Here is a 13,209-nt window from a genome sequence, read left to right as displayed (position 1 = left end):
ATATACTAGTTGGAGGCAGGTTTAAAATATCCAATCTTTAAGTGCATACTTTTTTGAAGAATTTGTCCAGGCTAAAGTGCATACTTGCTAATGACAGCATTTCTAAACTTCTGTGACTTTTATGTTCATACAGTAAGGTGCATTATTACTATTAATGAGTTTTAAAACATGTGGAGAATATAGTACCTTTCACAAATGTTTATTTTGCTAGCTGTATGAGCAGCCAAAGTTGTTTAAAAGTGTTAGCTCTTTGATTTAAATAGATTTCTTATATTTTCTGCTCTGAAGTACAAATGTACTTACTTTGAAGATATAAAGCTAATCCCACATTATTTCTGTAACTATTATCATTTCACAGCATGGGTAATTAGAAGAAATAACGTCCTTTGTTGTTCTTCAAACTTACTTTTAGACTTATTCTTACATGTAAATCTGCAAATAAGCAAATGTCAAGGGCAGTAGCAAAAAAGACTAATATTTAGAACAAAGCTAGTTAAAAGAAACAAAACTAGTAAACACCCTGAGTTACTTCTAGCTTCAAAAATTCTTTTGAATTCAAGTCACATGTATTATGTACATTAAAATTGGTTTCCTAAATAAAAATTACTGATACAGGAAAGTTGCTTTAGGGAAAATTTCACAAGTAAATCCATAATCTTTAAAATTCTAATTGAATTAAACATTGATCCTTTGTAAATACAGCGGTGCAAATATTACTTTTTAAACGTGTGTTATTTAGTTTTATCTATGTAGCAGTCTTAGGGGTATGATGACATTTTCTAACGTATACTTTTTTGGTCTTTTCCTTTGCTATCTAAATCTTTGACTGAATTGCCCTGAGGATTAAAAAGAACTGATGTCAAGAAAGGTATTTTCTGTTCAAGATGGATGTTTACACATGCAAAATATTTTTAGAGATATGAATTCTAATTCTGAAGAAGAAAAATATCAAAAAAATTTATTTCTTAGTCTTCATTTCTCCTCCCGTCTTTAAAATACAAGTTAAATCGTAAATGGAATCCCTTTCCCATCGTGTAGCCAAGCGTTGGTGCCACACATGAAGATGATGGCTTCACTTTGTTAGCCATGTGTTTATGAAAACGCAGCGCTTTCCCTAGATCTTTTGGCTGATAATCTCAAACATGGAGGATGCTTCTGATTCTTCGCGAGGGGTTGCTCCATTAATTAATAATGTAGCTCTCCCAGACTCTCCGCCGTCTCTTCCTGTATCAGTGACAGGCTGTAAAAGTCATCGAGTAGCCAATAAAAAGGTAGAAGCGAGAAGTAAAAAGCTCCTCCCAACAGCTCTTCCTCCTTTAGAGCCGAAAGTAGATCAGAAACTTCCCAGGAGCTCCGAGAGGCGGGGAAGTGGCGGTGGGACGCGATTCCCCCGCGCGCAGCCGGGCAGTGGCAGCGGGAGAAGCGGCGGCCGGGGGCGCAGCGGGGCCGGCGAGAAGCGACCCCCCGGGAGGAGCGAACCTCCCTTCGCTGTCTTTGTAGTTTCGAAGGTGGAGAAGTGGCAGTCGGCGTGCTCGCAGGTGAGGGGCTCAGTGCGGTGGCTCGGGAGCCGGCCGGCGCCGGCTGGGAGGTGTAGGCGAGCGGGGGAACAAAGCGGAGCGGCGCCGGGGTCCGCCCGCGGCCAGCGCCCTCGCGGCGTTCGGCCGCCCGACCGGCTGCGCGCCGAGCACGTTGTGAGCCTGGCTGCGGCGGCGGCAGCGGCGGCGGGCGGGGAGCCGGCGCTGGGGGAGGGGGCCGCGGCTGCTCCCGCACTGCCCGCCCGCGGCAGGGCGTCCGGCCCCATTGTGAGCCCGTGGCGGGGCGAGAGGAGTAGGGCGCGCTCCGAGGGCAGAGGCGGTGCCGGCTCCGCTCGCTCGACACCCCGGCAGCTGCAGGAGCGAATTCGGTAGCAGCCGCGGCGCGTCACTCACACAAAAGGCAGTCGAGCTTCCCCCAGCGCGCGGACCGGCCCACGCTGCCGCCGAGCGCTCCCCACCTTACCGGCTTTCCTTTCCCTCCAATTTTGATAGGCAAGCGGGGCCGACGCGGGCGGCCGAGGGTCCGGGCGAGCCCGCGGGCGTACAGGAGATGCCGCTGCTACACCGAAAACCGTTTGTGAGACAGAAGCCGCCCGCGGACCTGCGGCCCGACGAGGAAGTTTTCTACTGTAAAGTCACCAACGAGATCTTCCGCCACTACGAGTAAGGGCCGGGCCAGGCGCGAGGGGTACGAGGGGGTGTGGGGACTCCCTCCCAGCGCCCTTTTGTCTCTTTTTTCCTCGCCCTGGGCTTCTGGCGGGGCGACTTGAAAGTGACCGGTGGCCACGGTCCCGCATTTGTCTGGTCCCCCCTCCCCCAAGCCCGACCGGAGACTGCGCGGGGCCACTGGCCGCAGCGCGCGTGGGGAACGCGTGTCGGGGCGGAGGAGGCTGGTGTCCCCGCCAGTCCCGGGGACCGCTCCTAGCCGCTGCTGTCGCTCGCCCGCCCGGCAGCCTGGCCGCAGGGCGGCGGAAACTCCCCGCTTCGCCCCTCCCCGCCGCGACCACACGCGCACTCCGGGGCCAGTTCCGGGATCCCCTCCTGGCGGCCGAGGGGATCCCCGCTCGGGTCAGCAGCGCGGGGCCGCAGTTCCCCGGCCTGGGGAGGGAATCCCTGCCCCCGTGGGCAGGAAACGGTTGTGCTGGGCTTCGTTTCCTCGGTCGGGAGTGGGGTCTGACGTTGGAGCTGCCTAGCGTAGGGGTGGGAGGGAGCGGAGTTGAGATTCTCTCCGGCAGGGAGGAGGGGGCTTTCCAGCGGGCCAGGGGCAGTGGGGCCCGGGACACGAGAGCCTCCGCGGGCGGCCTACCGTCCGCGCTGGTAGGCCTCGGAGTGTGCGACGCGAGCCGTGCGCTCTGTCACCGCCTCTTCTTGGTGACTAACTCCTGTCCCCGGGGAACTCAGCGTCTCCGCCCCCGGGAGACCTGTGAGGAAGAAGTCGGGGCTGGGCGAGGGGAAGAGGAAGGGGGAAGAGAGCAGGGCCTTAGGCTCCGCTCGTTTTCACTTTCGCGTAGCCGGGAGCTTGGGGGTGGAGTTGGGGAGAGGGGGTTAAGACAAGTTCAAGTCCAGCCTTAGCCAGTCGCCTCTTTATCCCCCTGTGCATATGGGCTGCCTGACATGTGCCACTCGCTATTGTTTTGATAAGAACCCGGAGCTGCTGCTGGTGTCATTTCAGCCTCTAAATTTTCAGTCTGTCGCTTGATTTATCCCAAAAGATCTCCTTGTCCTGTGACACGAAGCAATGGGGTATGTTTTAGCGACCTGTGTTTAAACAGTATCTCCAAGTGAGAACCTGAGTTGATCAATCACTGGAACAGCCTGATCCTCCCCTTTTCTAATGCTTTATCCTCTCCACTCAGAAGGAATCCTTTTGTGGCTTAGAAACCAAGTATGATAGCAACCAAATACATTGCGTATAGGAGGCACTTTTTTTGAGTAGGGGCTTGATCGAAGGAGGGTCTTAGGGAAACTCTGCACCTGTCTGAGAAATGAGTAGTGAGGTCAGAAAAGTTCCTTGGAGTGTTTATTTTAAGCAAGCCCCTTTTTTCTTCAGCTCCACAGAAAGGGGGTTACACGTTAAACGTGTTGTATCTAGAGTAGTACATAGTACTTTTCTTCAGACTGTGCTTTTAAGTAGGAGTGCACATCTCACTGTGCTCCTGTATAGACTTGTTTCGTTACTAAAATAGAGTTCACTCTTTAACTACTTAAGTGAATTTGGATTAGGTAACTGGACAAGGCTGATGTCTTGTCTTTTTTTTTAAGGGTGTAAGCTAAAGTCCTTGCTAACAATTCTGAATTTAAATAAAAATTCTATTTAAGATTGCCAACAAAATAGTAAACGGGCCTAAATTTCAAAATGTAAGCAATCTTGTTTTTTAAGAGGTTCTCCTCACTTTAGAGGGTAGGGTGAATATTGGCTATTATCGTTTGTGAATTAAACACTCTTCATGTACTTTGATTCTTGAGAGGAATTACTCTAACCATGGAGGACTCTGAAATGCTAAAATAAAGGAGATATTTGGCATTCCAAACCTGTCTATCTTACATTAATATTAAGGAACTGTATCCTTTGTAGTCTCATGACATTTAAACATTTTTAAATAACTAGGTTTTTAAATTTTTTGTTTTTCCCCTTGTGCTGAAGTGTTTAGGTGTTTGGAAATTACAGGCAGTCCAAGAGAGATGATTGGTTTGGGAGCAAAGATTTGATCATTTACTCTAAACAAAAGCCGTATTACTGGTGTTCTTAGGCATTAATCTTCATGACTTTGAGCAAAACCAATTTTGGCAAAATTGGAAGAATGCCATTTAATCATGTTAAATTTTGAATTACTTTCTCTTAAATAATTACAAAGAGATCTTTCCAAAAATGCATTCGTGGTGGTCTGTAGTATTATGGTAATCTGACCCGTGGCACAATTCGGAGAAACTATGAAGGAAACCTCTCTTTTCACTCATTTATTAAATCACTGGTTGGTTTATGTGAACTTATTTGAAGATTAGCCTTTAAGTGCCTTATTTTGAATATTTTTCTTTTGTATTTGTCTGAAGACCACTGTGTTCACCTGTTTGCTTGGGTTTTTTATTTCTTCAATATAAATTTCTCTACTTTAATCAATCCCAAAGAGATTTTCTACACCTCCCAGTTTATTTGCTTCCAACACAATAAAGTATAACTTTTGCCTCTAACTCTGATAAGTAGAGGTTGCCAGCGACCTTTTTTTTGGTCCATCCTAGTTTGTCCTAAGCCAGTGACCTTTTAATTGCTAGTTTTCTGTCTCTGTCTTTCATGATACTATAGCTTACTTCCTCTTTGTCCTAAGCAGCAATAATCACCCCCTCCATCTTTTCTAGTGTAAAGTCATATAATCGCCTTGTAATGAAGTATATTTGTTGCCTCACATTTTGTCTTCTCCAAGACTCTGAATTCTTTGAAATAGGGACTATGACCAGAATGCATCCTCAGTGATTACATAGCACAGATTCCTTTGTTTGTTTGAACTACATTCTCCTCAACTAATTGGTAACTCTTTTTTGACCTCCTTTCATAAGTAAAGAAGACATTAAAAATAGCATATTAACTATAGGCAGCAAATGCATAAGGTAAAGTGCATAATTTAATTTCTTAAATAAGATAAAGATTTATTCTGTAATTTTGGTTAGGTGACAACAATTTTGTCTTTTATTTTTGCCTGTGGATTATTAAAAAATGGAACAGTCAGGTCTGAATATCAAATTCTAGATTCAGACTATACTTTTAAGTAGGAATTACACATCTCACTCTGCACCTGTATATTGTTGTAGTGCCCAGTGACTTAATCTCCTAAATAAAATAACTTTTTTTATAGCCATTTAGACACTTGGAATTGGAACATACTTTCCATCTTTTTGTGAATCTCACCTCCTATGCAGAATGTAGGAATCTCATCCACAACGTCACCAACAATCTGGCTTATATTCCATCCTGGCTTTCCGGTGGAAGAGGTTTGACTAGCTTATAAGGCATCATATTTTCATTGTTCATCATCTCTCACTTGTTAATTCAGTTCTTTGAACAGCTCCCTTTTACAGATGAGGAAACTGAGGTTGGGATGGCGGGGCATACGTCCATAATCATAGTATCCAAAATTACATATCTAGCAATTGATGAAACCAGAATTCTAACTCACATCACTGGGATGCTAGAGTTAATGCTCTCCTTACTATTTACTATCACCTGGTGCTTATTATGGAAAACTCTTCCTAATATCTGTTGAAATTTATAGAAGTAACACCAAGAAAATAGTGACATTGTCTGGAATGCAGGCTGGCTGCCTAGATCATTGTGTATGTACCACTCTCTTCTGTCTGCTCAGACATTTCTTTACTGCACCCTCAAATGATTAAGCTCTAGGTATTACATGGACACCTCCAAATGCCATCAATTTCTAGTAGGGAAAAATGCCTTTCACGCTGACCAGTTGCCATACTGATGATTAGTTATGTGAGAAATTTAGTTGTAATTAAAGGCTATTTGATGAACATGGGGTTTTCAAAGGAAATTGGTTAATCTTCATAGCTAATGTCTTCAAATTAGTTGTTAAGTTCTTCTTTAGGAATACATGTGCCGCATGGTCCTAATACTTGAGTCAACGAGTTCTTTTTCTTGGATGATATAGCAGATTCCTAAATGCTTTTATTTTTTAGTTTTATGTGCTTAGCAGGCTACTATGTTTTGTATTAATGCATCCTTCAGACAAAATCAGTTATTGTAGTGCAACAAGTTAGCCCAAAACTTAGCCTCTCAAAGTAACAACCCATTTTATTTGCTCTCTATTCTGTGGATTGTCAGTTTGTTTTCTCCTGGTCTCCTCTGTGCTCACTTACTTAGCTGCAGTCAGGCTAGGCTGAGGTTGGTTGGAGTAAGAGCCCCAGTCACAGGTCTGGGACCTCAGCTGGGATGGTTTTTCTCACCATGTGATCTTTTATCCTCAGGAAGCTAGCCTGCCTGCTTCTCTTGTTGGTCTCAGGGTTTCAAGAGGTGAGAGCGGAAGTCACTCAATGTCACTTAAATATTATGTTGGTCAAAACAGATCATAAGGCCAACTCAGATTCAAAGCATGGTGAAATAGACTCCACCTCTTGATAAGAAGAGCATCAATGACATATTTCAAAGGAGCCTGCACACACCTTGAGCCCTCTTTGCAGTCTACCATAAACGGTCGACATGATTTTATAGCTGGGTCATCCTGATTGGATTTGGGATGTTCACTGATAACCTAACTGATTTCATCCATCAAAACAATGAAAACCATCCTAAGATCTTGTGGATATTTCTTATTGCTTGCCCCTGTACTACCTACAATAATGATGCAAACTCTTTCCTCTTAGAATTTCTATTGTTCTATGCGTGCCCTCAGGAGCTGCCAAGAAGATATATCTTTAGATATCTAAGATAGCTAATTTTGCCTCTTCCCAATTTTATTTTCTTTAAACATTCTCAAAGACTTTTGGATATTCCTTTGGTACTGTTTTTTGGGTTTTTTTTTAATTTTATTTATTTATTTATTTATTTTTACCATACTGGTTATTCTCCTAGGATCTCACTGCAAATGTGGTGCCTGAACAATAAGAATTGATAACAGTTTTTTGAGTGCACATATATTATGGGGGTATTCACTTAGACTTAACTCATTTGATTTTCTCATTGATAGTTCATAGAACAGTTCCCGTTTACAAAAAGGGAAACAAGTTCAGAGAGGTTATGTAACTTAATCCAAAGTTGCATTCTAAAAGTGATAAAGTTAGGATTCAGACATTTTCCTCCCTCCTTGCCATTTATATGTGTACTTTCTCTGTCTAGATACACATAAAAATAAATGTGGAATGCCCATTGAGAGTAGACTGCTCATTAAACATTTGTTTATTCTTGTCACTGTACTTTGGGCAGTCTTTGGAGATGCTGAGATAATTTGTCCCTGTAGTGAGAAATGAATGACTGCAACACAGTGGCATAAGTCACATATGTGTTGTGGAGCCAGTAACTGTTGGGGAGTTGGGGAATCCCTAAAATAGGAGATAATATCTGAGTTGGGTCCTGAAGGATGGAGCTCACAAGACACAGAATGGGGAAGAAAGAGTCTTGGCACAAAGGATACTCTAGAGAATCCTTTTTAAGTAAGGAAAACTATATAAGAAGGCATAGAAGTGTGACTTGGTAGGTGTTCCTCTGATGCTGTTTGTCTGCCATACTGGTTATTCTCTTAGGATCTCTGCAGATGTGGTGCCTGATCAATAAGAACTGATACTATTTATTGCATGCAGGTATATTATTATTTTCATAGCCATTATTGTTAAGCTAGGACTTTTACATCCATTACTAGTATCATGTTTTACCTTTGTTGATGTCCATTTAGGTTTTAGTTTCTAGTTTTTAGTGTCTGACTCTAAGGCAGCGCTAAATAAAATGGAAAGTAAAATTAATGAAATTTTTTTAGTTTTCCCACTACCCAGCAAATTAACAGTATGGTGCCCTTTGTTCATCCATTAGTTCACCAGAGAGTTGGCTGACTTTGTATGTAGGTGTGTTCTTAGAAAAGTACTGTCTCTACCTTGCAACTCAGAAGCAATTTTTCCTTATGAAATAATGGTAAAGAGGAAGAAGTCATCAAGTTTTTTCTATAAAGGGCCAGATAATCAGTATTTTAGGTTTTGCTGGCCATAGCGTCTCTTGGACTTATCCAACTCTGTAAACGTAGTGAGAAAGCAGTTATAGACAATCACTGTGGGTGTGGCTGTGTTCCAATAAAACTAGAAAAGCAGATGGAGGGGCTGGATTTGGTTTCCAGGCCAGTGTTATGCCCATGTCTGGTAGAGAGGATTATTGAAGGGATGCAGATATAAATCAGACATAATCTATATTAGCCTAAATTTATATTCATATAAAATACCTTGTATTTTATAATTTGTTTTGTTCACAGTAGTAAAACATGCTTATAAAAGTTTCATTATTTATATTCTTATAATGTAGAAATTGAAGAGGCACAATAACCAATTCCCTAGATAGAGATCAGTATTATTAACAGACTCTACACATTTTAAAAACTCTACACATTCTATACGTGTATATGATGAACGGGTGAAGTATGAGCAGAATTACAGAAGTGGGAGAAAGTGAAGGTGTGTAATGTTAGAGATGGTGGTATGCTGTTTGGGGGTAATGAGTAGGGGAGAGAGAGCCCTTAGACTTTTTGTCCTTGCATTAAAATGGCCTCTGTTGTAGAATGTGCCCTGGTTCCTGATTTCTGAGGGTAGATCTTTGTGTACAGCTAGGCCATAATGTAACAATAACTTTGTGGAGTAGATAGACACAAAGGAAACAAACAGCACAAACATTTTGCATGACAGTAGAAACCTTATTGGGTATAGAAGGGCAGCTGTATATCTGTGGTTACTAACTATCCTGTTTTTCTGCCTGGTAACACCTTTAATGGAGACTTGTGGCACTGTGCCATTTGCTTTGCTTGGTATTTTTAGACAATGGTAGCCATCCCCCTGCCATGGCATCAAATACCTCAGGCACCTAGCTGCAGTGGCTAGATCTGTTCTTTTCAATACAGGAGCCATTACTTGGCCATGTGGGCCATGTGGTTATTAAGCACTTGGAATGTGACTAGTCTGAATTAAGATGGGCAATAAATGTAAAATACACATTGGATTTTGAAGATTTAGTACAAAAAAAAAGAATATAAAATATTTCAATTTTTTTTCTGTTGATTACATAGTGAAATGAAATTATTTTGATATATTGGGTTAAAAATATATACAAAATTAATTCCATTAGTATTTCTTTTTAAATTTTTAAATGTGACCACTAGAAAATTTAAAATTATCCATGTGGTTAGCATTCTATTTCTGTTAGTACTGGTTTACAGACTAATGTTTAAGATAGCTAGATTTGAAGTATAATTTTCTTAAACAGTACTAGCTGTAGTTTAAATTATTAGAAGCATACCTCATGTGATAGATATCCCAATTATCCTCATTTCATCCTTATACATTATATACCTGTATCAAAATATACATGTACCCCCAAAGTATGTACAACTGTTATATATCAATTATAAAAAGAAAAAAAAGTATGCTTCATGTACATTATGAGCTAACTATGTGTTGGCTTGGGAAGTTAAATCTTACAGATGGATGTATTTGTTTCCATAGAAAAAAGTTTAGAACTTTTAGTTTTGAGACAGGGTCTCAAGTTTAGAACTTGTAAAAAGATTTCTACAATTTTAGGCAGTAAAACTAAATAAGACCTTTAAGATTCATTCATTCATTTTATCCTGCACCCATTGCTAACTACCTACTGGGTATATCTTTTGCCTCTCTTCAGCTAATAAATTATTTATTCTGACATAGATTTCTTGAATATAAACATCAGCTTGTGTTCTCTCTTTCTCTTTGGCATTCCTTTCTTCAACTCTACTTTTCCTTTAAGGCCTACCTCTTAACACTACTTCTCAAAAAAATGTTCTAGTATTTTCTTTTTTAACCTCTTCTCTTCCTTCCCTTCCTCTAAATTCTTAGGGTATCTCCTCTGTCTTATAAAGATAACCACTTTTTATTTTTTATTTTTAATGATATACATCCATTTTTTCCTGTACTAAAACATGCTTCAAAAGAATCTTTGTACTGAGTTAGAGTCATATAACTTGGCACATGCATGTTATGTCTGTAGCTCTCATTTATGTTTAAGGTATGATTAGTTTCTCTTTATTTTCACAGAGAATCTTTTTTTGTTGTTGTTCTATAGACATACACAAATGAAACTATCTAAATGGAATTGCCCTAAATTTTCTTTGGCAATCACACTACTTACTATAGGGATAAGCTACAGATACACTAACCAGGAAATAAATACATAGCAATTTAAGTACTTTTAGAATGATGGGAGAAGGAAAGAGGGGGATTTCAGAAAGGAGAAAAAGTTGAAGAACAATGACTTAATTATATTGATTACATATAATTATTGGAAAGTAGACCAAATTATAGAGGAGGGAAAAAATGTAACTATCTTACTGCTTAGAGACAGCCATTGTTAACCTTTTTGCGTATGTCTAACCTTTTACATTTAAAGAATATCTTACTGCAAAATGATACATGAGTGATGCTTACTATAAAAATTCAAACAATATAGAAATATTTAGAATCTCAAAGTTTTTCTTTTCCTTCCTTCCCAGTCCCCTCCTTTTGGAGAAAGTATGTATTTATATACCTACATAGTAGGTATATACATTTTTGTTATTATTTTAATATACATGGCATTGTGTATTCAGTGATTTGGGTTTTTCTACCCAATATGCCTGTGAAATCTTTCTATATTATATACATCTCTTGCATTTTAAAAGAGACTAGATGGAGTTTTTTTGAAAATAAATAAATGCTTATATTAAAAATTCCAACTGTACAGAAGAGCTCTAAGATGGTTCCCAGTCTTATGCCTACACCCTGTTGTTGCCTTGTTTGTATAACATTCCAGAAATTTTCTGCTTCTATAGTACCCTTTTTTCTTTCTTTCTTTCTTTTTCTATTTTTTCATTTTCTCTTTTTTTTTTTTTTTTTTTACCACAAATGAGATCATTATATACTTTTAAAAAATATGTGAGGGATCAAACTGGAAAATAGGGTTTTTTCCTATTAACATGTTACTTAAGAACTCTCTTTATACTTAATGAATATGATTTTTCATTATATGAAGTACTATAATTTACTTAGCTTCCTCTTATTGTTAGATGTTTAGATTTCTCAGTTTTTCGCTGTTATGTTAAAGCTTTCTAAAAATTCATAGTTAAGTGTTTGAATTGACAGTAGTGTTCTGACCACTTTGGAACAAAAAGGTTAAAAATTAAAAGGATAAAGAAAGATTGAATTTATTTTCAGTTTGACTCCCAATATTCAAAACTGACAGAATTCAAAGTACAGTGGCTGATGTTCCTTTAAATTGCAAAATATAAATGTCTAATTTAAATATACTTTTTCTTAGGTGTGTATTAATGTATAAGTTGGCCAGTTACCAAACCCTTGTTTGAGTTCTGTGATTCTATGTAAAACTTTACATTAAAAGCACTACAAGAAGCTGATCAAGGTATCAGCTTTTTAATGTAAAATTTGTGAAATGATAGGTAATGGGTTTTTGTTTTTGTTTTTTAATTAGTGACTTTTTTGAACGAACCATTCTGTGCAACAGTCTTGTGTGGAGTTGTGCTGTGACGGGTAGACCTGGACTGACATATCAGGAAGCACTTGAGTCAGAAAAAAAAGCAAGACAGAATCTTCAGAGTTTTCCAGAGCCACTAATTATTCCAGTTTTATACTTGACCAACCTTACCCATCGTTCACGCTTACATGAAATTTGTGATGATATCTTTGCATATGTCAAGGATCGATATTTTGTTGAAGAAACTGTGGAAGTCATTAGGAACAATGGTGCAAGGTAAAGTACTTTTAATTTTTCCTCTTGATAAGTTTATATTCACATTGCTTAAAATTCAAAACACACAAAGGGTGACCTAAGGAAGTCTTCCCTTTTACTATGTTCCAGATATCCTGTTAACCCACAGATATCACTAATGTTAGCTTTTTCTTATATATCTTGTATTTCTTTCCAAAGCTAATTTATACATATGCCACCAAAAACATGTACATGTGTGTGTCTGTGTGTATATCTCCACAAACATACATATACAATTCCTTCTCCTTTTAATGTAAAAAGTAATATATTGTACTCTAATATCCTAGCAATTACTTCATTTCTGTATAAACTACCTTCCTTCTCTTTAATTTATTCCCATTATATGGAAGTTCCATCTTTAAGAGTAAAAAACCTGAGATGTTAATATCTACTGTGTCCTCATTGTCACCTAATAGTTTAAATATGCCTATATTTCTTCATGGGTTTTAATATTTTAACAAAACAAAGGCTGAGTTTTATATACTCCACTAAGTTCTCTTCTTTTTCCCTTTGTTTTTTTACTTTTTAACACTGCTTGGAGATATAATTAACATATTATACAATTCTCCCATTTGATACAGTGGTATCATCATAGCTCACTGCAACCTCAAACTCCTGAGCTCAAGTGATCCTCCTGCTTCAGCCTCCCTAGTAGCCGAGATTACAAGTGTTCACCACCACGCCCTGCTAATTTTTCTTTTTCTTTCTTTCTTTCTTTTTTTTTTTTTTGTTTTTGTTTTTGTAGACATGGGGTCTCACTCTGTTCAGGCTGGTCTCAAACTCCTCGCTTCAAGCAGTCCTCCCGCCTGGGCCTCCTAAAGTGTTAGGATTACAGGCGTGAGCCACCGCTCCCGGCCCAGTGTTAGTTCTTTTCTTTTTTACCTAGGTCTTCAGGAATAGAGTAGATTTTTCATATATGAAAATGGAAAATGACATAATCTATGGCACTAAATTAAAATTTATCAGTGTTTTCTTGAAGTCTTAAGCATTTGTGATTGGCTAGTCACTGATATTTATCATAATAAAACTTTATTTGCGTTAAAACTTTTTATAGCCTCTTGACTTTTGGGGCTAGTGACTATGTTTTCTTGGTGTGCTCTTCCCCCTCATTGTTGACCTGAATGCACATTTTTTTTCTGAATTTTAAATTTTAGCAGTCAAAAGTTAATTATGTCCTTTATTATT

General features: G+C 39.4%; 1 protein-coding gene across 2 annotated transcripts in view; it reads left to right on the top strand.

The window, feature by feature from the left end:
- The first annotated feature begins 1,314 nt into the window (after positions 1 to 1,314).
- BAZ1A (bromodomain adjacent to zinc finger domain 1A) overlaps positions 1,315 to 13,209 on the top strand; it is an 89,464-nt gene continuing 77,569 nt past the window's right edge. For both annotated transcript variants that reach the window (XM_069486476.1, XM_069486468.1), the window contains exons 1-3: positions 1,315 to 1,538; positions 2,028 to 2,198; positions 11,728 to 12,006. In XM_069486476.1, the coding sequence (XP_069342577.1) occupies positions 2,086 to 2,198; positions 11,728 to 12,006 (392 nt within the window). In that variant the 5' untranslated portion in view covers positions 1,315 to 1,538; positions 2,028 to 2,085. The remainder of the gene's footprint in view (positions 1,539 to 2,027; positions 2,199 to 11,727; positions 12,007 to 13,209) is intronic.

The sequence above is a fragment of the Eulemur rufifrons genome, chromosome 2 (assembly GCF_041146395.1).
Source record: "Eulemur rufifrons isolate Redbay chromosome 2, OSU_ERuf_1, whole genome shotgun sequence".
Taxonomy (NCBI): Eukaryota; Metazoa; Chordata; class Mammalia; order Primates; family Lemuridae; genus Eulemur; species Eulemur rufifrons.
Note: the sequence above shows the minus strand (reverse complement) of the source record. Positions and strands in the feature narration are given on the sequence as shown.